The sequence below is a fragment of the Mustelus asterias genome, chromosome 14 (genome assembly GCF_964213995.1).
Source record: "Mustelus asterias chromosome 14, sMusAst1.hap1.1, whole genome shotgun sequence".
Lineage (NCBI taxonomy): Eukaryota > Metazoa > Chordata > Chondrichthyes > Carcharhiniformes > Triakidae > Mustelus > Mustelus asterias.
In genome coordinates this window covers 104,154,008-104,179,482 of record NC_135814.1, presented here as the reverse complement: position 1 = coordinate 104,179,482, position 25,475 = coordinate 104,154,008, and the positions used below count along the sequence as shown (strand labels likewise).

Below are 25,475 nucleotides of genomic sequence, written 5' to 3'. Positions count from 1 at the left end.
AGTGGAGAGTATTCCACCACACTCCTGACTTGTGCCTTGGAGATAAGGTTTCAATAAGGTCACCTATCATTTGTCTAAATTCCAATGAGTACAGGCCCAATATGCTTAGCCTTTCTCAAAAGTCTCCGACAGAATTTCCGTTTGTCTAAATCTCCGCTGATTCTCTTCACTCTCAGCTCTGACCAAGGGTCATCCAGACTCGAAATGTTGGCTCTATTCTCTCTCCATGGATGCTGTCAGACCTGCTGAGATTTTCCAGCATTTTCTGTTTTTGTTTCAGATCCCAGCATCCGCGGTATTTTGCTTTTATGAAGAGGAATATTCCTGGTTTTTGAAATGTCCTAATCCTGCGGACGAATATTCGTTGAGTAAATTCAATCAGGGATCGAGAGATTTTTGGATATTGAGGAATTAAGGGATATGGAGGAATTTCGGGACTGCAGAGCTGATGTTGATGAGTCATGAAGAATGGGGAAGGCTCAAAGGCCCTTACGGCCTTCTCCTACTCTCATTACCTCTGATACTCTCACAGTGTCAATAAGAAAGATGGCAAAGACCAATGTTGTGAAGTTAAGTTTGTGAAGTGTGATCCCTTTAAAAGCTAGTTTTGTGTCAGTGCTTGGATGTTTAAAATGCAGGTGGACACGGCGTACACAGAGTGTGACAAAGACCAAGCATCAGGGTTGCTTTGGTAACAGGCTTTGCAGGCTTTTGAATTTGGACAACCTATCAGTTTAAAGAAGACACTCAGCTATCGGAACCTATCAAATTTGAATTTGCTGTTGTTGACAATATCAGACCAATCCGAGTGTAGGAAAATTGATTAGATGATCAGGGTTTAAAGAGGAACTCAACTGCCTGCCTGCAGTTGAACTGAAGGGCTGCCACCGCAGAGAGGACAAGAGCAGCTCCCTGCCAGCTTACAATATCCCTTGAGAGAACTCTCCATCTACCTAACGAAGGGTACAAAGTCAGAAAGAGCTTACAGACAGCGGAATCGACAGAAGGACTCCAAAGGTTTTTCAAAAGAACAAAGAACATTACAGCACAGGCCCTTCAGCCCTCCAAGCATGGACCGACCATGCTGCCCGACTGAACTAAAACCTCCTGCCCTTCCGGGGACCATATCCCTCCATTCCCATCCTATTCATGTATTTGTCAAGACGCCCCTTAAAAGTCACTATCGTATCTGCTTCCACTCTCCCCCGGCAGTGAGTTCCAGGCACCCACCACACTCTGTGTAAAAAACTTGCCTCGTACATCTCCTTTAAACCTTGCCCCTCGCACCTTAAACCTTTGCCCCCTAGTAATTGACTCTTCCACCCTGGGAAAAAGCTTCTGACTATCCACTCTGTTCATGCCCCTCATAATCTTGTAGACTTCTATCAGGTCGCCCCTCAATCTCCGTCATTCCAGTGAGAACAAACCACGTTTCTCCAACCTCTCCTCATAGCTAATGCCCTCCATACCAGGCAACATCCTGGTAAATCTTTTCTGTACCCTCTCCAAAACCTCCACATCCTTCTGGTAGTGTGGCGACCAGAATTGAACACTATATTCCAAGTGCGGCCTAACTAAGGTTCCATAAAGCTGCAACATGACTTGGCAGTTTTTAAACTCAATGCCCCGGCCGATGAAGGCAAGCATGCCGTATGCCTTCTTGACTACCTTCTCCACCTGCATTGCCACTTTCAGTGACTTGTGTACCTGTACACCCAGGTCCCTCTGCCTATCAATAGTCTTAAGGGTTCTGCCATTTATTGTATATTTCCTACCTGTATTAGACCTTCGAAAATGCATTACCTCACATTTGTCCGGATTAAACTCCATCTGCCATCTCTCCGCCCAAGTCTCCAACTGATCTATATCCTGCTGTATCCTCTGATGGTCCTCATCGCTATCCACAAATCCACCAACCTTTGTGCCAAAAAAAGCCAAAACACCTGGTTGTATATATTTTTTTGAGAGTGACTAAGTTAATATTATTATTTTTTGGTAATGAATGATCCTTGCATTTATTTGAACAGCATTCCAGGAGTATCTTACTTCAATCAATATGCTACTTGTTTAGTTAAAGTTCCCGGTTGGTTAAATAAATAACTTGTTAATTATTCACTTAAAGTGAGTGTGGGGTATTTCTGTGAGTTACCCACTTAACATTAATGAAGAACAGTTCACACCTTCCCACACACTTTTAACAGATTACGAGGTGAGCGATTCCTCTTTGGGGGATTCGGTGTGGCTTCTCAAAAGGGGCACAATCTCTGCATCGTAACACCAAGAACAGCCAGTCTTTCATCATTTTCAGAGTCAGGGGTCAGTCAGTTTCCTGTCACAGTTACAGTGGGAGTCCCCGTGTATAAAGGGTCAGTTTCACTCATTGGAGGTCACACAGGACAAGAGAAACATCTGGTTAAAGTGTGCGACGGATAACAGTTCAGACAATACAAATCGGGTCTCCCACAATGAACCTCAACCTGTTCCCTTCTCCGCAGATCCTTCTCCGCTCCTCGGAGGACAGAAGTTGAGAAACCGATCTCTCCGGACGGTAACAGTCGCGCAATGGATGTCTTGCACGGATTGCTAAACACGCGATTGCTGCAGTCACTGCTAAAGGTAAAAAGCTCACTGAGAAACCATAGCGTTGGAAAAACCTGTTTGAGTTTCCCCACTTACAGTGTGGCCCTGCCCTCCCGATACCAGGGGGGGAGATGGTGGCGTAGTGGTAATGTCACTGAACTGCTCGTGCAGACGTTAACCTGAGATCTTAGGATCAAATCCTACCTCAGCACCTCTGGTGGAGTTAAGAACATAAGAAATAGGAGCAGGAGTAGGCCATCTGGCCCTTCGAGCCTGCCCTGCCATTCAACAAGATCATGGCTGATCTGAAGCGAATCAGTTCCACTTACCCGCCTGCTCCCCATATCCCCTAATTCCCTTATTGATCAGAAAACTATCTACCCGTGATTTAAACATATTCAACGAGGAATGAACGAGTTGAATCAACGAGTTGAACCACAGATTGTCGGAAAAACCCATCTGGTTCACTAATGAACTTTAGGGAGGGAAATCTGCCATCCTTACCTGGCCTGGCCTACATGTGATTCCAGAGCCATAGCAATGTGGTTGACACTGAACAGCCTCTCTGAAATGGCCCAGCGAGACACTCAGTTCAAGGGTAACTAGGGATGGGGAATAAATGCTGGCCCAGCCAGCGACATCCACATGAAAGAATCTTTTTTTAAAGTGAGCAGCCCCATTGCAGAGTTAATGATGCTGCCCCTTGTCTCATCCAATGGATAATTTAATCATGTCACCATAAAACATGCTGTTGTTTTGAATTTGTACTTTGAGCGGCACGGTGGCACAGTGGTTAGCACTGCTGCCTCACAGCGCCAGGGACCTGGGTTCGATTCCCAGCTTGGGTCACTGTCTGTGTGGAGTTTACACATTCTCCCCGTATCTGCGTGGGTTTCCTCCGGGTGCTCCGGTTTCCTCCCACAGTCTGAAAGACGTGCTGGTTAGGGTGCATTGACCATGCTAAATTCTCCCTCAGTGTACCCGAACAGGCACCGGAGTGTGGCAACTAGGGGATTTTCACAGTAACTTCATTGCAGTGTTAATGTAAACCTTCAGAATCATAGAATCCCTACAGTGCAGAAGGAGGCCATTCGGCCCATCGAGTCTGCACCGACCACAATCCCACCCAGGCTCTATCCCCGTAACCCCACACATTTACCCTGCTAATCCGCCTGACACTAAGGGGCAATTTAGCATGGCCAATCAACCTAACCCGCACATCTCTGGACTGTGGGAGGAAACCGGAGCACCCGGAGGAAACCCACGCAGACACGGGGAGAACATGCAGACTTTGCACAGACAGTGACCCAAGCCGGGAATCGAACCCGGGTCCCTGGCACTGTGAGGCAGCAGTGCTAACCACTGTGCCACCGTATTGCCCCTGTAGGCCTGGGGAAGGATGACAGGTTTCCTTCCCTAAAGGGCATTAGTGAACCAGATGGGTTTTTACAACAATTGGTGACAGCCTCATGGTCACCAACACTGAAATTAATTTTGTAAATCCAGATTTTTTAATTGAATCAAATTCCACCAGCTGCTGTGGTGAGATTTGAACCCAAGTTCCCAGAGCATCAGCCTCAAGATTGGTAGCACAGTGAATTTACCGCTACCCTACATCTCCTCCAGTGCAACAAGTGTAGGAAGAACAAGGGAAGGCAGCACAGTACCCACTAAACGGCACACTTTTAAGGAGATAAATGAAAAACAGTCATGAGGCTGATTGTACACAAGTCTTGGAAATTCCTTGGATATTCGATGGTTTCTCCTTGTTTCTCCAGGTTTATGAGAGCCTGCATCAGTACCGGAGAAGAAGACCTCCCCCAGTCATGCCCCAGGCCTCTGCACTTTGCCAAGAGGTGAGGAAAAGCTCTTTAAGACAATTCATAACAATTCTTGGGGCCAAGAATAAAGCCAAAAGTTTATTTATTAGTCACAAGTAAGGCTTACATTAACACTGCAGTGAAGTTACTGTGAAAATCCCCTGAATGTAGTCATAGAATGCCTACAGTGCGGAAGGAAGCCATTTAGCCCATCGAGTCTGCACCAACCACAATCCCACCCAGGCCCTATCCCCCGTATACACACATATTTACCCTGCTAATCCCTCTGATGCTAAGGTCAATTTAGCATGGCCAATCAACCTAACCCGCACAACCTCTGGATTGTGGGAGGAAACCGGAGCACCCGGAGGAAGCCCACACAGACACAGGGAGAATGTTCAAACTCCACACAGATACAAAATCACAAAACGCCTGGATTTCTTCATCTTCATCTCATCTGACACATTCTGTTGTGAAAGGATTCCCGGGACTTTCACACAGTGAAGCTACTGCCAGATATCACTCAGTAATATCCTCATTGGGGCAGTCACACGCTACTAACTGAGGGTTAACCCACAGTGGAAAACTGTGCCAGATTCTGTCCTATTGGCAGGAATAGGACAGTCATTATGGTGGAGTGAGGCATGGGGAATGGTCAGACACGATGTAACAGTCGCTGAGGCATCTTCATGGGACAGTGTAGAGGAGCTTTACTCTGTATCTAACCCCGTGCTGCACCTGTCCTGGGAGTGTTTGATGGGGGACAGTGTAGAGGGAGCTTTACTCTGTATCTAACCCCGTGCTGTACCTGTCCTGGGAGTGTTTGATGGGGGACAGTGTAGAGGGAGCTTTACTCTGTATCTAACCCCGTGCTGCACCTGTCCTGGGAGTGTTTGATGGGGACAGTGTAGAGGGAGCTTTACTCTGTATCTAACCCCGTGCTGTACCTGTCCTGGGAGTGTTTGATGGGGGACAGTGTAGAGGGAGCTTTACTTTGTATCTAACCCCGTGCTGTACCTGTCCTGGGAGTGTTTGATGGGGACAGTGTAGAGGGAGCTTTACTTTGTATCTAACCCCGTGCTGTACCTGTCCAGGGGGTGTTTGATGGGGACAGTGTAGAGGAGCTTTACTCTGTATCTAACCCCGTGCTGTACCTGTCCTGGGAGTGTTTGATGGGGACAGTGTAGAGGGAGCTTTACTCTGTATCTAACCCCGTGCTGTACCTGTCCTGGGAGTGTTTGATGGGGACAGTGTAGAGGGAGCTTTACTCTGTATCTAACCCCATGCTGTACCTGTCCTGGGAGTGTTTGATGAGGACAGTGTAGAGGGAGCTTTACTCTGTATCTAACCCCGTGCTGTACCTGTCCTGGGAGTGTTTGATGAGGACAGTGTAGAGGGAGCTTTACTCTGTATCTAACCCCGTGCTGTACCTGTCCTGGGAGTGTTTGATGGGGACAGTGTAGAGGGAGCTTTACTCTGTATCTAACCCCGTGCTGTACCTGTCCTGGGAGTGTTTGATGGGGGACAGTGTAGAGGGAGCTTTACTCTGTATCTAACCCCGTGCTGTACCTGTCCTGGGAGTGTTTGATGGGGGACAGTGTAGAGGGAGCTTTACTCTGTATCTAACCCCGTGCTGTACCTGTCCTGGGAGTGTTTGATGGGGGACAGTGTGGAGGGAGCTTTACTCTGTATCTAACCCCATGCTGTACCTGTCCTGGGAGTGTTTGATCTGATAGTCTAAATGGAATCCAGATTAGGAGCAGGCTGCTTTGGGGAGCACATATTGCTTATCCAGATGAATGGAAGAATCCCAGGCACCAATATGGGGCTGGTTCCGGGTTCATGCATAAAATTGACCTTTCACAGGTCTATGTGTGTGTGCTTGTGTGTGTGCACGTATGTGTGCGTGTATGTGTGTGAGAGTGTGTGTGTATTCGTGTGTGTGAGTATGTATGTGTGTGTGTGCATATGTGTGTGCGTGCGCGCGTGCGTTGGGTCTGTGTATGGACAGGTCTGTTTGGGTTTCTGTGTGTATCAGTGAATATCCTGTGTTCACCTTTACAGGTGACAGAGATGCTTCGAGAAACATCTCGTTCCATGGACATCCGAGAACTACACTGGCTCCTTGGAAAACCTGATTTTCAGGTAGGAAGTTTTGGTATTAATTTGCTGTCTTTAAATGATTTATTATGAGCGGCACGGTGGCACAGTGGTTAGCACTGCTGCCTCACAGCACCAGGGACCCGGGTTCAATTCCCGGCTTGGGTCACTGTCCGTGTGGAGTTTGCACATTCTCCCCGTGTCTGCGTGGGTTTCCTCCGAGTGCTCTGGTTTCCTCCCACAGTCCAAAGATGTGCATGTTAGGTTGATTGGCCGTGCTAAATTGCCCCTTAGTGTTAGAGGGATTAGCAGGGTAAATATGTAGGGTTACGAGGATAGAGCCTGGGTGGGATTGTTGTCAGTGCAGGCTCGATGGGCCGAATGGCCTCCTTCTGCACTGTAGGGATTCTATGATTCTATTATTCAACCAGTTTGGATTGACTGAAATGTTTACTGTAGGTCGTATCGATAAGGTTATTTTAATTTTCAATCATTTATACTTACTCCAATTCACTTTCACACTCATGAACACTCTTACACAAACTCACATCCACAGGTTTACACAGAGTTACAACAGGCCCTTCCATCCAACCAGTCTTTGCTGATGTTAGATTATTTTAACCTGTATTTCTGGGTGTCACTCTTCTTTTGATGGTCTCTAGTTGTGTTTCTGTCCACAAAGAGGAAGCATTCTCTCTCAGCTGGATTGACATCAAGGAGATGGGGATCAGGAGTTTAGAATATTTCTGAGGACAATGAGGGATGGGCAACAAATGCTCCATTATTTTTATGATATGATCTACTCAGAATTCAATGCAAGTTTAACATAACCTCTTCAGTTTCAGTTCTGCTTCTTGCGTTGGGCGCAGTGGAGTGCCTGCTGATGTTGCCGCAAAAGGTTAACAGCTGATTGTTTGATTGGTTGACAGGCCCTCCTCTCTGCCCACGACACAGTGGCTCAGGAAGACTATGAGCCCCTCCTGCCCCCTCTGCCAGATAACATCCCGGAGGATGAGGAAGCCTTGAGGATAGTGTGCCTGGTGAAAAACAAGCACCCTTTGGTAAGACTGTGTGATGTAAAGGAGATATAGGACTGTACTACTTTAATTTAAGGGTGGCGGCACGGGGGCACAGTGGTCGGCACTGCTGCCTCACAGTGCCAGGGACCTGGGTTTGAATCCGGCCTTGGGTCACTGTCTGTGTGGAGTCTGCACGTTCTCCCCGTGTCTGTGTGGGTTTCCTCCGGGTGCTCCGATTTCCTCCCACAGTCCGAAAGATGTGCGGGTTAGGTTGATTGGCCGTGCTAAATTGCCTCTTAGTCCAGGATGTGTAGGTTAACGGTTAAATATGTGGGGTTGTGGGGATAAGGCCTGGGATTGTGGTCGGTGCAGACTCGATGGGCCGAATGGTCTCCTTCTACACTGTCGGATTTCTATGTTTCTATGATTTACTGTCTTGTATCAACAAGAAAATATGTTTTTTAAAAATGCTCAAATTCAGCACCTTAATCTCTCTCATCCTCTCACTCAGCATCTCTCTCTCTCTCTCTCAAATGCACAGTCTCACTCTCATACCCTCATTCTCTGCTTTAACTTCATGTGTGGGGTGGTTATATGTATGTGTTAGTTATATGCATGTGTTAGGCATATGTGTGGGTTAGTGACATGTATGCATCACATGTTATGTGCATGGGTTAGTCACATGTGTGGGTTAGTGGTCACATGTGTGGGTTAGTGACATGTATGCATCACATGTCATGTGCATGGGTTAGTCACATGTGTGGGTTAGTCATATATGGGATGGTTACATGTATGTGTTAGTCACATGCATGGGTGGACTGGAAGGGAGGGTGGGGGTGGGCTTGGTATGGGGGATCCGCTGGGGGGGTGGAGGGGGTTGTGACTGTGTCTGGTGTCCTGTGTGGAGCTGGGTCTGGGTGTTTAGATAGTTACTCTGGAGTTACAAGTGGTTTTTTTCTCTAACTCTTTCAGAGTAATGATCAGGGTAAAACTGGCAGAACCACCCAAAGTTAGTGATTTAAGTCTCTGCTGTCAATGGTTCCCAGCCCAGCACAATTGTCCAGGGGAAGTTAACATTTCTGGGCAATTGCTGGGTAAATCCTTCTGTGGGAACCTACCAGAGAGATTACCCAGAGCATCATTGGGGTCCCCCACCAAATGTGACACTGGGGGACCAGGACCTTATGGGCCAATGTGATCATAGAATAGAATCCCCATAGTACAGAAGGAGGCCATTTGGCCCATTGAGCCTGCACCAACAGCAATCCCACCTGGCCCTATACCGTTACCACACATATTTACCCTGCTAGCCCCCCTGACACTAAGGGGCAATTTAGCAAGGCCAAGCCACCTAACCCGCACTTCTTTAGACACTAAGGAGCAATTTAACATGGCTAATCACCGAATCCGCACATCTTTGAAGTGTGGGAGGAAACTGGAGCACCTGGAGGAAACCCACGCAGACACGAGGAGAACGTGCAAACTCCACACAGACAGTGACCCAAGCTGAGAATCGAACCCAGGTCCCTGGCGCTGTGAGGCAGCAGTGCTAACAACTGTGCCACCGTGCTGCCCGTCTTTCCAAGTTAGGTTATTCCCCACTTGAGGGAGAGATAGTGAGAGGGAGAGTAGGCCTGAGTCTCAGCCGTTGACCTGCCTATTGCCTCACCGGGACTAAAGGGTTTTGGCCAGATCCTGAGCAAAAGGCTGGCTCTGGGAATTTTGATATGTGAGCAATCTTCAGTGTAGCAATATAGCCATGGGTGCATCAGAGGCAGCAAAGCAAACTGGCTGCTGATTTCACCTCAAGGTGATCGCCCTCACATCACTCACCCCATCCCAAGCCGACATCCACAAACTTCCCATTAAATCGGGAAGAAGAGACAGCTAAATACAGATGGATACAGAACAGGCTCGATCATAGAAGACAGAGGGTAGCAGTGGAAGGGGCGTTTCTGAATGGAGGGCTGTGACAAGTGGCGTCCCTCAGGGATCAGTGCTGGGACCTTTGCTGTTTGTAATATATATAAATGATTTGAAGGAAAATGTAACTGGTTTGATTAGTAAGTTTGCAGACGACACAAAGGTTGGTGGATTTGCGGATAGCGATGGGGACTGTCAGAGGATACAGCAGGATATAGATCGGTTGGAGGCTTGGGGTGGCCGGACTTGGAATATAGTGTCCAATTCTGGTCGCCACACTACCAGAAGGATGTGGAGGCCTTGGAGAGGGTACAGAAAAGATTTACCAGGATGTTGCCTGGTATGGAGGACATTAGCTATGAGGAGAGGTTGGAGAAACTTGTTTTGTTCCCACTGGAACGACGGAGGTTGAGGGGGTGACCTGATAGAAGTCTGCAAGATTATGAAGGGCATGGACAGAGTGGATAGTCAGAAGTTTTTTCCCGGGGTGGAAGAGTCAATTACTAGAGGGCACAGGTTTAATGTGCGAGGGGTAAGGTTTATAGGAGATGTATGTGATGAGTTTTTCACACAGAGGGTGGTGGGTGCCTGGAACTCGCCGCTGGGGGAGGTAGTGGAAGCAGACACAATAGTGACTTTTAAGGGGCGTCTGGACAAATACACGAATAGGATGGGAATGGGAGGGATATGGTCCCCGGAAGGGTAGAGAGTTTCAGTTCAGATGGGCAGCATGGTCAGTACAGGCTTGGAGGGCCGAAGGGCCTGTTCCTGTGCTGTAATTCTCTTTGTTCTAAAGTGATTGTGGAGCTCTGGGTGATTGTACTGCTGGGCGAGTGCATTAGATTCTGCAATGACCACATGGTGTTAATTGGCTACAGTGAATCTGGGAGAGATCTGCAGCAAGCCCCAAATTTCTAATCTCCTTTGTGTATCTGAATGCAGGGCGCAACTATTAAACGCCACGAAGTGACGGGATCCATTGTGATAGCTCGAGTGATCCGTGGAGGCCTCGCTGATCGCAGCGGTGAGTAACTCACAAGGACTAAAGCGTGGAGGTGGGTTAATTGTCCGAGAGCGTGTGGGCAGTGTGGGGGCAGTCATAGGGGCCGGGGTGTGAGGGGGGGGGCTGGGGTGTGAGGAGGGGGTCGGGGTATGAGAGGGGGGGCTGGGGTGTGAGGAGGGGGCTGGGGTGTGAGGGGGGGGGCTGGGGTGTGAGGAGGGGGTCGGGGTATGAGAGGGGGGGCTGGGGTGTGAGGAGGGGGCTGGGGTGTGAGGGGGGGGCTGGGGTGTGAGAGGGGGGGCTGGGGTGTGAGGGGGGGCTGGGGTGTGAGGGGGGGGCTGGGGTGTGAGGGGGGGGCTGGGGTGTGAGGGGGGGCTGGGGTGTGAGGGGGGGCTGGGGTGTGAGGGGGGGGCTGGGGTGTGAGGGGGGGCTGGGGTGTGAGGGAGGGGGCTGGGGTGTGAGGGAGGGGGCTGGGGTGTGAGGGGGGGGCTGGGGTGTGAGGGGGGGCTGGGGTGTGAGGGGGGGCTGCGGTGTGAGGAAGGGGCTGGAGTGTGAGGAGGGGGCTGGGGTGTGTGGGGGGGTCAGGGTGTGAGGGGGGGGTCGGGGTGTGAGAGGGGGGGCTGGGGTATGAGGGGGGGCTGGAGTGTGAGGAGGGGGCTGGGGTGTGTGGGGGGGTTGGGGTGTGGGGGGGGGTCAGGGTGTGAGGGGGGGGTCGGGGTGTGAGAGGGGGGGCTGGGGTGTGAGGGGGGGGCTGGGGTGTGAGTGGGGGCTGGGGTGTGAGGGGGGGCTGGGGTGTGAGGGGGGGGCTGGGGTGTGAGGGGGGGGCTGGGGTGTGAGGGGGGGCTGGGGTGTGAGGGGGGGCTGGGGTGTGAGGGGGGGGCTGGGGTGTGAGGGGGGGCTGGGATGTGAGGGAGGGGGCTGGGGTGTGAGGGAGGGGGCTGGGGTGTGAGGGGGGGGCTGGGGTGTGAGTGGGGGCTGGGGTGTGAGGGGGGGCTGCGGTGTGAGGAAGGGGCTGGAGTGTGAGGAGGGGGCTGGGGTGTGTGGGGGGGTCAGGGTGTGAGGGGGGGGTCGGGGTGTGAGAGGGGGGGCTGGGGTATGAGGGGGGGCTGGAGTGTGAGGAGGGGGCTGGGGTGTGTGGGGGGGTTGGGGTGTGGGGGGGGGTTCAGGGTGTGAGGGGGGGGGTCGGGGTGTGAGAGGGGGGGTCGGGGTGTGAGAGGGGGGTCGGGGTGTGAGAGGGGGGGTCGGGGTGTGAGAGGGGGGGTCGGGGTGTGAGAGCGGGGGTCGGGGTGTGAGAGGGGGGGTCGGGGTGTGAGAGGGGGGGTCGGGGTGAGGGGGGGGCTGGGGTGTGAGAGGGGGGGCTGGGGTGTGAGGGGGGGGCTGGGGTGTGAGTGGGGGCTGGGGTGTGAGGGGGGGCTGGGGTGTGAGGGGGGGGCTGGGGTGTGAGGGGGGGCTGGGGTGTGAGGGGGGGCTGGGGTGTGAGGGGGGCTGGGGTGTGAGGGGGGGGCTGGGGTGTGAGGGGGGGCTGGGGTGTGAGGGAGGGGGCTGGGGTGTGAGGGAGGGGGCTGGGGTGTGAGGGGGGGGCTGGGGTGTGAGGGGGGGCTGGGGTGTGAGGGGGGGCTGCGGTGTGAGGAAGGGGCTGGAGTGTGAGGAGGGGGCTGGGGTGTGTGGGGGGGTCAGGGTGTGAGGGGGGGGTCGGGGTGTGAGAGGGGGGCTGGGGTATGAGGGGGGGCTGGAGTGTGAGGAGGGGGCTGGGGTGTGTGGGGGGGTTGGGGTGTGGGGGGGGGGGGTCAGGGTGTGAGGGGGGGGTCGGGGTGTGAGAGGGGGGTCGGGGTGTGAGAGGGGGGGTCGGGGTGTGAGAGGGGGGGTCGGGGTGTGAGAGGGGGGGTCGGGGTGTGAGAGCGGGGGTCGGGGTGTGAGAGGGGGGTCGGGGTGTGAGAGGGGGGGTCGGGGTGTGAGGGGGGGGCTGGGGTGTGAGAGGGGGGGCTGGGGTGTGAGGAGGGAGTTGGGGTGTGAGGGGGGGGCTGGGGTGTGAGAGGGGGGCTGGGGTGTGAGGGGGGGCTGGGGTGGTGAGAGCGGGGGCTGGGGTGTGAGGGGGGGCTGGGGTGTGAGGGGGCGGCTGGGGTGTGAGGAGGGAGTCGGGGTGTGAGGGGGGGCTGGGGTGTGAGGGGGGGGCTGGGGTGTGAGGGGGGGGCTGGGGTGTGAGGGGGGGGCTGGTGTGTGAGAGGGGGGGCTGGGGTGTGAGGGGGGTGCTGGGGTGTGAGGAGGGGGCTGAGGTGTGAGGAGGGAGTCGGGGTGTGAGGGGGGGCTGGGGTGTGAGGAGGGGGCTGGGGTGTGAGGAGGGGGCTGGGGTGTGAGGAGGGAGTCGGGGTGTGAGGGGGGGCTGGGGTGTGGGGGGGGCTGGGGTGTGAGAGGGGGGGATGGGGTGTGAGGGGGGGGCTGGGGTGTGAGGAGGGGGCTGGGGTGTGAGGAGGGAGTCGGGGTGTGAGGAGGGAGTCGGGGTGTGAGGGGGGGCTGGGGTGTGGGGGGGGGGGCTGGGGTGTGAGGGGGGGGCTGGGGTGTGAGGAGGGAGTCGGGGTGTGAGGGGGGGCTGGGGTGTGGGGGGGGGCTGGGGTGTGAGGGGGGGGCTGGGGTGTGAGGAGGGAGTCGGGGTGTGAGAGGGGGGGATGGGGTGAGGGGGGGGGGGGGCTGGGGTGTGGGTTGTGATGTTGGCTGTAGACACTTGGCCCAGTGCTGTATACCCTGTCCTCCGCTCCGCACTGACAGATTTGCCGTTTGTTGTTCCAGGGCTGCTGTTTGCTGGCGATCAGCTGGTGGAAGTTAACGGGATACCGGTCGCTGGGCTGGAGCCTGAACATATCATCCAGTTCCTGGTAACAGCTTCCTGCGAGTTGAATAGCTCTCTGTGTTGCTGGCTATCCTTCCGGCTTCCACAATTACCCCCTCTCCAAAGGGCACTGCCTGCATTCCCATAGCACTGATTATCCATCAGTAATCCACTCAGTCTCGACATGTGGAACCCGTGAGGCTGGATTTCCAACTGTAAAGTCCCTGCCAATCCCTTCCTCATCCACAACAGGAGTCTCGGGGGTGGGGCGATGGGGTGGGAGGGGGGCCCAGCCTGAAGCCTGTTGGCTCCTCCGAATCCTTCTCTGACATTGGAGATAACTCATTGCTGTTCTACTGGGTACAACCTGGTCTTACGTCTCAGTAACACACTGCCGTGAAAACCTACCTCACTGGCGTTGATCTTAATCCCCTATCCCCACGAGACAGAACTCAAGCCGGGGGGAAGGGAGCGGGGAACTTCTACTGTACCCCAGTGCGAGTCAGCACCTTGAGGAGAGGAGGGAGACCCGCACCCCAGTGAGAGTCAGAATCTTTGGGATGACGGGACAAGGGTCAGTGGAGGCAAGCAACAACTTGGGGGTTGGATAGAGTTGGACAAAGGTTCCCCCCTCCAAAGGCTGAGCCTTCAGCAGCCGGGGCATTGAGTAAAAGATTTGGGAAATCATGTTGCAGCTTTATAAAACCTTGGTTAGGCTGCATTTGGAGCTTTGCGTGCAGTTCTGTTCGCCACACTACCAGAAGGATGTGGAAGAAGTTTCACCAGGTTACCTGGTCTCGAGGATGTTGGCTATGAGGAGAGTTTGAATAAACTAGGATTGTTTTCACTGGAAAGACAGAGGCTGAGGGGAGACATGATAGAGGTCTACAAAATGATGAGAGGCACAGACAGGGTGGATAGTCAGAGGCTTTTTCCAAGGGTGGAAGTGTCATTTACAAGGGAGCACAGGTTCAAGGTGAGAGGGGGAAAGTTTAAGGGAGATGTGCGGGGTAGGTTTTTCACACAGAGAGTGGTGGGTGCCTGGAACGCACTGCCAGTGAAGGCGGTGGAAGCATTAGCAACATTCAAGAGAATTATAGAATCATAGAATCATACAGCGCAGAAGGAGGCCATTCTACCCATTGAGACTGCATCGACCACAATCCCACCCAGGCCCTATCCACACAACCCCATGCATTTACCCTAGCTAATCCCCCTGACACTAAGGTCAATTTAGCATGGCCAATCCACCTAACCTGCACATCTTTGGACTGTGGGAGGAAACCGGAGCACCCGGAGGAAACCCACGCAGACACGGGGAGAATGTGCAAACTCCACACAGACAATGACCCGAGGCCAGAATTGAACCCGGGCCCCTGGCGCTTTGAGGTGGCAGTGCTAACCACTGTGCCACCGTGCCTCCCCAAGAGGCATCTGGATGGGTACATGAATAGGGAGAGAATAGAGAGATATGGACCGAGTAAGGGCATCATGATGGCACAGACTTGGAGGGCCAAGGGGCCTGTTCCTGTGCTGTACTTTGTTGTTTGTCCAAAACCTTACTGAGGAACTGTTTTTATTCCTGTTGTGTAACATTTGTACTCCGTGTTTGATAGAAGCGACCATTAATCCATTGTCTATTCGGTAGGCAAAGTCTGAAGCCAGCGTTGTGTTCAAGCTTATCCCAGTGTCGCATCGGCTAACCAGCTCCTCCCAAAACATGGTAAGGCCTGTGTCGCACTGACTGCCCCTCAGAGACCAGTTTATTTTATGGTACCCAGTGCTGAGATGGCATTTACATCATCCTTGACCCTATTCCCCGAATCTGTCTTCTCTCTGCCTTCTCCTCTAACCCAAAACCCCAAAGTATGTTATGAAGCCTGACTAGATCTCAAAAGATTTTCTATTAGTGTAAGGATAAGGTGTTTAACTCCAGGTATGATCCTATTGATTTGATTTGATTTATTATTGTCACATGTATTAACTTACAGTGAAAAGTATCGTTTATTGCGCACTATACAAACAAAGCATACCGTTCATAGAGAAGACCATAAGACCATAAGACATAGGAGCGGAAGTAAGGCCATTCGGCCCATCGAGTCCACTCCACCATTCAATCATGGTTGATTTCAACTCCATTTACCCGCTCTCTCCCCATAGCCCTTAATTCCTCGAGAAATCAAGAATTTATCAATTTCTGTCTTGAAGACGCTCAACGTCTCGGCCTCCACAGCCCTCTGTGGCAATGAATTCCACAGACCCACCACTCTCTGGCTGAAGAAATTTCTCCTCATCTCTGTTCTAAAGTGACTCCCTTTTATTCTAAGGCTGTGCCCCCGCGTCCTAGTCTCCCCTGTTAATGGAAACAACTTCCCTACGTCCATCCTATCTAAGCCGTTCATTATCTTGTAAGTTTCTATCAGATCTCCCCTCAACCTCCTAAACTCCAATGAATATAATCCCACGATCCTCAGAAGGAAACAAGAGAGTGCAGAATGTAGTGTTACAGTCATATTGACTCACTAGGGAGCATTTTTCAAAACAAACTTTACTTTAACAGTACAGTTTAACTATAACAAATGAATTAGTGTAACTTTTACCAATTGAAATACTTAAACATGACAAGATGCAATTCTAAAGTGCTAACCTATCTCTATTAGTTCCAATTTAAGCAATATTTCTCATAGACTTAAACTCCTCTTCAAAATCAGTTAGCAAACAACACAGGCTTACGTGCTTTTACTTCATAACAGTCCTAGAGCCTTTGAACATCTCTGGAGAGAGAGAGGAGAGAGAGAAACAGAGAGACACCTGTCTTCTGACAGCTCCAAACAGCCGCCTCCAGAGAGAGAGAGAGCAACAGAAAGATGCCTCTTGCTCCAGGCTGTTCTAAAATAGAGATCTGTGTGCTTTTCCTGCAAGTTTACCTCCGCCCATTAACACATGACTGTCCCTGACAATCAACTTAATCAAAACCGTCCTCTCAAAACCCTGGAGAGAAACCAAAACAAACAAAAATGCATTAACCCAGATTAAACAAACATCCTATTGGCCAAGATCAATTATTATCCTGGATTCTCAGCATGGAGCTGCCTGGTGCAGACACATTGGCACCGTGTAAAACAAAGCTGAAATTTAAACATGCCCCTTACAAGAAACATGATTAAAAATATATTTTTTAAAGACACATTTGCAATTCCTCCTCTCCTGCAGCTTTATGTCAGAGCCCTGGTGGATTACTGCCCGCAGTACGATCCCGTAATTCCCTGCCCGGAAGCCGGTCTGACCTTCAGGAGGGGAGACATCCTGCAGATTGTCGACCAGAATGATGCGCAGTGGTGGCAGGCCAAGAATATCACAACCCCCTCGAGATGCGCCGGCCTGGTTCCCTCCAACAACCTGCTGAAGAGGTGAGGCCACCATCCCCGAATGGGTGACAGCAGGACTGGTGGAAAGGCACAACTGGTGCCTCTCAGTCCCTCTCACTGATTTACTGCTCAATGTAAGCAGCGTTGGAGGTTTTGTAGCGCAGTGTGGAGCATCCCTGCCTCTGAGCCAGGAATTTCGGGTTCGAGTCCCATTCCAGGACTTAATGTCCAAGGTAATAGATTGATTATCAACTTGTAAACCCTTCTAACACACCAATGGCCAATAGTAAGAATGGGAGAGAATCATTGAATCATAGAATCCCTACAGTGCGGAAGGAGGCCATTCGACCCATCGAGTCTGCACCGACAACAATCCCACCCCAGGCCCTATCCCCACAACCCTACACATTTACCCCACCAATCCCAGGACACTATGGGGCAATTTAGCATGGCCAATCCACCTAACCCACACATCTTTGGACTGTGGGAGGAAACCGGAGCACCCGGAGGAAACCCACGTAGACATGGGGAGAACATGCAAACTCCACACAGACAGTGACCCAAGCCAGGAATCGTACCCGGGTCCCTGGCGCTGTGAGGCAGCAGTGCTAACCACTGTGCCATCGTGCCACTCCCGAGAGGGTCTGAGAGATTCCTGGTCACTTGACAGAAAATAAATTTGAGCCTCCACCGTCACCATCCATAGCTCCGGGCAACAAGTTGTAAAAGCGTTTGTTACCACAGTAACCTGGAGTCTCCAAGGGTTCGGTTGGCTCAGTTGGCTGCTCGGCTGGTGTGGGTCAGATTGGTGTGGACAACATGGGAGGATCAGACCTCTTCTGGCTGGGTGGACTCAGGACCTGCCTCCCTGCCTTACCCGTGGCACTGTGGGTCCATAAGACCATAAGACAGTAAGACATAGGAGAAGAATTAGGCCACTCGGCCCATTTGAGTCTGCTCTGCCATTCAATCATGGCTGATATTTTCCTCATCCCCATTCTCCTTTTCCCCATAACCCCTGATCCCCTTATTAATCAAGAACCTATCTATCTCTGTCTTAAAGACACTCAATGACCTGGCCTCCACAGCCTTCTGTGGCAAAGAGTTCCACAGTTTCACCACTCTCTGGCTAAAGTAATTCCTCCTCATCTCTGTTTTAAAGGATCATCCCTTTAGCCTGAGGTTGAGCCCTCTGGTTCTAGTTTTTCCTACCAGTGGAAACATCCTCTCCACGTCCACTCTATCCAGGCCTCGCAGTATCCTGTAAGTTTCAATAGGATCCCCCCTCATCCTTCTAAACTCCAATGAGTACAGACCCAGAGTCCTCAACCGTTCCTCATACGACAAACTCTTCATTCCAGGGATCATTCTTGTGAACCTCTTCTGGACCCTTTCCAAGCCCAGCACATCTTTCCTTAGATACGGGGCCTATAACTGCTCACAATATTCCAAATGGGGTCTGACCAGAGCCTTATACAGCCTCAGAAGTACATCCCTGTTCTTGTATTATAGCCTCTTGACATGAATGCTAATATTGCATTTGCCTTCCTAACTGGCGACTGAACCTGCACGTTAACCTTAAGAGAATCCTGAACAAGGACTCACAAGTCCCTGTGTGTTTCTGATTTCCTAAGCATTTCCCCATTTAGAAAATAGTCTATGCCTCCATTCCTCCTTCCAAAGTGATCTGCCTTCGGGCAGGGAACTCAGGAAGAAGAAAAATAAAGCAGATATGTTTGTAGCTCCGTTTTACCCTGTGCTAACAGAGCAAGAAAGACTCACCTTCATATGTACAACATTATGAAGGGGCTTAGATAGAACCCTTTCCCCTTGGTGGAGGGATCAATGACCAGGGGGCACAGATTTAAGGGGCAAGACATTTAGAGGGGAATGTGAGGAAAAGCCTTTTCACCCAGAGGGTGGTGGGAGTCTGGAACCTGCTGCCTGAAAGGGTGGTGGAGGCAGAGACCCTCATACCAGCTAGGAAATATTTAGATGCGCACTTGCGATGTCAAGGCAAAGTGATGGAAATGGGATTAGAATAATTAAGTGGTTTGTCTTTGACCAGCACAGACGCAATGGGCTGATGGGCCTTTTTCTGTGCAGTAGGACCTCCATGACTATCTCCCATCAACAAGGAGCCACCTGTTCTCTGAGGTGGTCCTAAAAGATCCTGCGGCACTATTTCAAAAAGAATAGGGGAGTTCCACTTGGGTTCATGGCAAATATTGAAAGCCCATCCCTCTGGTATATTAACTCTCCCATCAAAGCTCATCCTCTCTGACATTCATTCTCCTGTCGTCGCCTGATGCCCCAGATATTTGGAATTATTTTGTGTCACAGTTTTGGTTTGACAGCTAAAACTTGCACTGCTCGCCCGTGAACACGTTGAAATTCTGTTTGCTGTGTGCACTTTCCTCACTCTCCTCTTCGTTGTCTCCCCAGGAAACAGAGAGAGTTCTGGTGGTCGCACTCTTTCCCGTTGCACACTTGTAACAAATCAACACTCTGTGAGTAGCACCAGTAAACAGACATTACAGTCAGCGTGAGGGTGTTACAGTCAGTATGCGGGTGTTATAATCAGCACAAGGGTGTTACAGTCAGTTCAAGATTGTTACAGTCAGTGCAAGGGTGTTACAGTCAACACAAGGGTGTTACAGTCAGCACGAGGATGTTACAGTCAGCGTGACAATGTTACAGTCACAGTGGGGGTGTTACAGTCAGGGCAAGGGTGTTACAGTCAGTGCGAGGGTGTTACAGTCAGTGGGAGGGTGTTACAGTCAGCATGAAGGTGTTACAGCCAGTTCAAGGTTGTTACAGTCAGTGCGAGGGTGTTACAATCAGCACGAAGGTATTACAGTCAGTGTGAGACTGTTACAGTCAGCATGAAGTTGTTACAGCCAGTTCAAGGGTGTTACAGTCAGTGCGAGGGTGTTATCGTCAGTTCAAAGGTGTTACAGTCAGCGTGAGGGTGTTACAGCCAGTTCAAGGGTGTTACAGCTGTTCAAGGGTGTTACAGCCAGTTCAAGGGGGTTACAGTCAGCGCGAAGGTGTTATAGTCAGTGCGAGAGTGTTACAGTCAGCATGAGAGTGTTACAGTCAGCATGAGGGTGTTACAGTCAGTGCGAGGTTGTTACAGTCAGCACAAAGGTGTTACAGTCAGCATGAAGGTGTTACAGTCAGTGCGAGGGTGTTACAGTCAGCACGAAGATGCTACAGTCAGTGTGAAGGTGTTACAGTCAGTGCAAGGGTGTTACAGTCAGTGGGAGGGTGTTACAGTAAGCATGAAGGTGTTACAGTAAGCATGAAGGTGTTACAGTAAGCGAGAAGGTGTTATAGTCAGTGCGAGGGTGTTACAGTCAGTGCGAGGGTGTTACAGTCAGTGCGAGGGTGTTACAGTCAGCATGAGAGTATTACAGTCAGTGCAAGGGTGTTACAGTCAGTGCGAGGGTGTTATAGTCAGTGTGAGGGTGTTACAGACAGTGCAAGGGTGTTACAGTCAGTGCAAGGCTGTTATAGTCAGTGTGAGGGTGTTACAGACAGTGCAAGGCTGTTACAGTCAGTGCGAAGGTGTGATAGTCAGCACGAGGGTGTTACAGTCAGTGCGAGGGTGTTACAGTCAATGCGAGGGTGTTACAGTCAGTGCGAGGATGTTACAGTCAGTGCGAGGGTGTTACAGTCAGTGCGAGGGTGTTACAGTCAGTGCGAGGGTGTTACAGTCAGTGCGAGGGTATTACAGTCAGTGCAAGGGTGTTACAGTCAGTGTGAGGCTGTTACAGTCAGTGCGAAGGTGTTATAGTCAGCACGAGGGTGTTACAGTCAGTGCGAGGGTGTTACAGTCAGTGCGAGGGTGTTACAGTCAGTGCAAGGGTGTTACAGTCAGTGCGAGGGTGTTACAGTCAGTGCGAGGCTGTTACAGTCAGTGCGAGGGTGTTACAGTCAGTGCGAGGGTGTTACAGTCAGTGCGAGGGTGTTACAGTCAGTGCGAGGGTGTTACAGTCAGTGCGAGGGTGTTACAGTCAGTGCGGGGATGGTACAGCATTCTTAGGCATTGGTTTCTCTCCAATAAATGACAAAGGGTGTTCCGATTGTGTCTGCTCTCACCACCTCTCGGTTATACCCTCACTTTGCTGTTTTCAGATACATAGACCTCACGTTGACCATAAAGATTTCCCCTAAGATTGAGGAGTGGGTCCTGGCTATGGGATCTCCATCTCCTTTCAAGGTGCTGAGGGTGGTGTTGACTTTGTGTCTTGTTGTGCTCACTGTCTGTAAGAGCTTGTGTACTGAGTGTGATCTGTTTCACTTCCTGCTGCGGCCGGGGTCTGTGCAGTGAGCCCAGTAGAAGAGGGTGAGTACCAATCACACGCTGAACTGTCACACTGCGCTTCCTGTCCTGAAGATCCCAACTCATTCATGTCTCATTTCTGTGGTTTTCAGAAGAAGACATGGCAATTGCTGAGAAGTTTGTTGAAACAGGTAATCAAAAGATGTTGAGGTGGGATTGAGGGATATGGGGAGAGGGTGGGTAGGTGGGATTGAGGGATATGGGGAGAGGGTGGGTAGGTGGGATTGAGGGATATGGGGAGAGGGTGGGTAGGTGGGATTGAGGGATATGGGGAGAGGGTGGGTAGGTGGGATTGAGGGATATGGGGAGAGGGTGGATAGGTGGGATTGAGGGATATGGGGAAAGGGGAGGTAGGTGGGATTGAGGGATATGGGGAGAGGGTGGATAGGTGGGATTGAGGGATATGGGGAGAGGGTGGGTAGGTGGGATTGAGGGATATGGGGAGAGGGGAGGTAGGTGGGATTGAGGGATATGGGGAAAGGGTGGATAGGTGGGATTGAGGGATATGGGGAGAGGGTGGGTATGTGGGATTGAGGGATATGGGGAGAGGGTGGGTAGGTGGGATTGAGGGATATGGGGAAAGGGTGGATAGGTGGGATTGAGGGATATGGGGAGAGGGTGGGTATGTGGGATTGAGGGATATGGGGAGAGGGTGGGTAGGTGGGATTGAGGGATATGGGGAGAAGGGAGGTAGGTGGGATTGAGGGATATGGGGAGAGGGTGGATAGGTGGGATTGAGGGATATGGGTAGAGGGTGGGTAGGTGGGATTGAGGGATATGGGGAGAGGGTGGGTAGGTGGGATTGAGGGATATGGGGAGAGGGTGGATAGGTGGGATTGAGGGATATGGGGAAAGGGTGGATAGGTGGGATTGAGGGATATGGGGAGAGGGTGGGTAGGTGGGATTGAGGGATATGGGGAGAGGGGAGGTAGGTGGGATTGAGGGATATGGGGAGAGGGTGGATAGGTGGGATTGAGGGATATGGGGAGATAGTAGGTAGATGGGATTGAGGGAGAACATGCAGACTCCACACAGACAGTCACCCAAGGCCGGTTTCGAACCCAGGTCTGTGGCGCTGTGAGGCAGCGGCGCTAACCACTGTGCCACCCACCAGGAAAGGTGAACAAACCTGGAGGATGAGTCTGTGAGTCAATTGGGTGCCCATCTTACTGGAGCATCAACAGTTAAGAGCCACCAACCAATCATGGCTGATGGTGGAAGGGGTGGTTTGGTTGGGGGGGGGGTGGTGCTTTGGGGAGGGAGATTTTTGGCTTTGTGTTGATTGCATTATGGGTTTGAATATCGGAAATACGTGCATAAATTCCAAAACTTCCAGAGTCAGTGTTCTTGCCAGCGGCCCCGAGTTAGAACATCATCCAAATATATGCATTTCCAAATGCTGTGTTAAAATCCTCTTTCTTATCTCCGCAGACGAAGAAACCTTTGAATCAGGTAACTGAGCTTCACGTGTTTCATTTACAGTATCAACCACACTTCCCATAAACTGCAAACAGCCCAACGTCTCCCAATGTTAAGCTATATTTTGGGGTCGTAGTTAATGCCGCAATTTTATGATAGGGAGGCATGTCAGGTTCCCTGCTCCTCTCCCCACTCCATCCTGTTACTCTTGTTGCAGCTTTATAGAACCTTGGTTAGGCCGCACTGGGAATATAGTGTTCAATTCTGGTCGCCACACTACCAGAAGGATGTGGAGGCTTTGGAGAGGGTACAGAAAAGATTTACCAGGATGTTGCCTGGTATGGAGGGCATTAGCTATGAGGAGAGGTTGGAGAAACTTGGTTTGTTCTCACTGGAACGACAGAGGTTTAGGAGCGACCTGATAGAAGTCTACAAGATTATGAGGGGCATGGACAGAGTGGATAGTCAGAAGCTTTTTCCCAGGTGGAAGAGTCAATTACTAGGGGGCACAGGTTTAAGGTGTGAGGGGCAAGGTTTAAAGGAGATGTACGAGCCAAGTTTTTTTACACAGAGGGTGGTGGGTGCCTGGAACTCGCTTTCTGGGGAGGTAGTGGAAGCGGATACGGTAGCGACTTTTAAGGGGCATCTGGACAAATACAGGAATAGGATGGGAATAGAGGGATATGGTCCCTGGAAGGGTAGGGGGTTTTAGTTCAGACAGACAGCATGGTCAGTGCAGGCTTGGAGGGCCGAAGGGCCTGTTCCTGTGCTGTAATTTGTTTTGTTCTTTGTTCTTCTTTATTCTCCCCCCTGTCCTAGTGGCCCAGATAATAAGGTTGATGGTACCCTCAGCAGCCCGGAGAACTTTCCTGGGGTAAGCTTGCTGAAGAAAAGTCATAGTGAGTGTACCGTGCTTGGGTAGAACAGCTGACTCTGGACTTATGGTTCCAAAGCTCTCAACCGCTATATCTGGGATCTGCTGTAGACTTTAGGATGAAGTCTATCAAGGCTTGGGGACTTGTCAGCCCACAATTCACTCAGTACCACTTCCTGGGTGATGCTGGAGTTAGATGGGGATGGATCGGAGGAGGCTGGATTGGAGTGTGAACGCTGGCATGGACTGGCTACGCTGAATCACCTCTACATGTCATGTACATTCTATCTGATCCTCCGTAACAACCTCACTGCCATTTACAGTCTGTGCAGAATCAGTGTGCACACAGACGCTGGCACAGGACTGCCCATCAACTCAAACTAGTCCACACCAAAGACAATTAGCGGCAAGTTAGTGAGTAATGAGTGCCACCCATGATAGTAGAAAGAGTTCAAAGTAGAGCCTGTAACCCCGAGAAGCCTTTCCAGACTGATTTACCGGAGTGCTTTGAACAGAGTGTTTTTTGATTTGATTTATTATTGTCACATGTATTGGGAAAATGTGAAAATGTATTGTTTCTTATCGCTATACAGACAAGGCATACCGTTCATAGATTACATCGGAGAATGGAGAGAGTGCAGAATGTAGTGTTACAGTCATAGCTAGGTCGTAGAGAAAGATCAACTTAATATAAGGTAGGTCCTTTCAAACGTCTGACAGCAGCAGGGTTGCTAAAGTCTACCGACTCAAGAAGCTGTTCTTGAGGCGGTTGGTGCGTGTCCTCAGACCTTTGAATCTTTTTCCCAACGGAAGAAAGTACGTCCCTGGTGTTTGGGCCCAGCATTTATTGCCCATCCCTAGTTGCCCTTGGAGGGCAGTTGAGAGTCAACCACATTGCTGTGGCTCTGGAGTCACATGTAGGCCAGACTGGGTAAGGACAGCAGATTTCCTTCCCTAAAGGACATTAGTGAACCAGATGGGTTTTTCCAACAATCGACAATGGTTTCATGATCATCAATAGATTCTTAATTCCAGATTTTTTTTATTGAATTCAAATTCCATCATCTGCCGTGGCGGGATTCGAACCCGGGTCCCCAGAACATTAGCTGAGTTTCTGGATTAATAGTCGAGCGGTAATATAACTAGGCCATCACCTCCCCAACGTGTTACTCAAAACATATGGCCACTGTTGAGACTGGGGAGGAACAGTGTTTATAAACGGTCTTTAGTTGGTGGGCAGAAATGCTATCGTTAACTGATTTATTATTTTTCCTAATTTCCTCCTCTTGTTTGCTTTCTGAAGAGGAACTAAAAGAAGGTAAGTCTACAAAACTCTATCTGTGCCCCTGCGGCCACTTTAAAACCACACAGTCATTCACAGAAGGTAAAACCAGTTCAAAAAGCTCAAATCCCAGTAAAAATAACAACAGCAACACTGGTACCAACAATGCTGGCGTTCTGACGCTACCAGTCATTTTGATTTGATTTGATTTGATTTATTATTGTCACATGTAGGGTGGCACGGTGGCAGTGGTTGGCACTGCTGCCTCACAGCACCAGAGACCTGGGTTTGATTCCCGGCTTGGGTCACTGTCTGTGCGGAATTTGCACGTTCTCCCCGTGTCTGCATGGGTTTCCTCCGGGTGCTCCAGTTTCCTCCCACGGTCTGAAAGACGTGCCGGTTAGATGCATTGACCCGAACAGGCGCCGGAGTGTGGTGACTCGGAGAATTTCACAGTAACTTCATTGCAGTGTTAATGTAAGCCTTGCTTGTGACTAATAAACTTTACTTTACTGTATTGGGATACAGTGAAAAGTATTGTTTCTTGCGCTCTATACAGACAAAGCATACCGTTCATAGAGTACATAAGGGGGGCATAGACAGGGTGGATAGTCAGAGATAGAAGCAAAATACTGCGGATGCTGGAATCTGAAACAAACCTGTTAGAAACAAAACAGTTAGGGGCGGCACGGTAGCACAGTGGTTAGCACTGCTGCTTCACAGCTCCAGAGACCTGGGTTCGATTCCCGGCTCGGGTCACTGTCTGTGTGGAGTTTGCACATTCTCCTCGTGTCTGCATGGGTTTCCTCCAGGTGCTCCGGTTTCCTCCCACAGTCCAAAGATGTGCGGGTTAGGTTGATTGGCCATGCTAAAAAAATTGCCCCTTAGTGTCCTGAGATGTGTAGGTTGGAGGGATTT

At 51.0% G+C, this 25,475-nt stretch overlaps 1 protein-coding gene across 1 annotated transcript in view; it reads left to right on the top strand.

Annotated features, from left to right (window-relative positions):
* Nucleotides 1-2,562: 2,562 nt before the first annotated feature.
* mpp4b (MAGUK p55 scaffold protein 4b) overlaps nucleotides 2,563-25,475 on the top strand; it is a 39,854-nt gene continuing 16,941 nt past the window's right edge. The window contains exons 1-13 of the mRNA XM_078227741.1: nucleotides 2,563-2,616; nucleotides 4,359-4,436; nucleotides 6,465-6,545; nucleotides 7,430-7,561; nucleotides 10,385-10,466; nucleotides 13,227-13,312; nucleotides 14,915-14,989; nucleotides 16,480-16,676; nucleotides 19,080-19,144; nucleotides 20,968-20,985; nucleotides 21,075-21,113; nucleotides 22,414-22,434; nucleotides 24,579-24,593. Of these exons, the coding sequence (XP_078083867.1) occupies nucleotides 2,563-2,616; nucleotides 4,359-4,436; nucleotides 6,465-6,545; nucleotides 7,430-7,561; nucleotides 10,385-10,466; nucleotides 13,227-13,312; nucleotides 14,915-14,989; nucleotides 16,480-16,676; nucleotides 19,080-19,144; nucleotides 20,968-20,985; nucleotides 21,075-21,113; nucleotides 22,414-22,434; nucleotides 24,579-24,593 (943 nt within the window). The remainder of the gene's footprint in view (nucleotides 2,617-4,358; nucleotides 4,437-6,464; nucleotides 6,546-7,429; nucleotides 7,562-10,384; nucleotides 10,467-13,226; nucleotides 13,313-14,914; nucleotides 14,990-16,479; nucleotides 16,677-19,079; nucleotides 19,145-20,967; nucleotides 20,986-21,074; nucleotides 21,114-22,413; nucleotides 22,435-24,578; nucleotides 24,594-25,475) is intronic.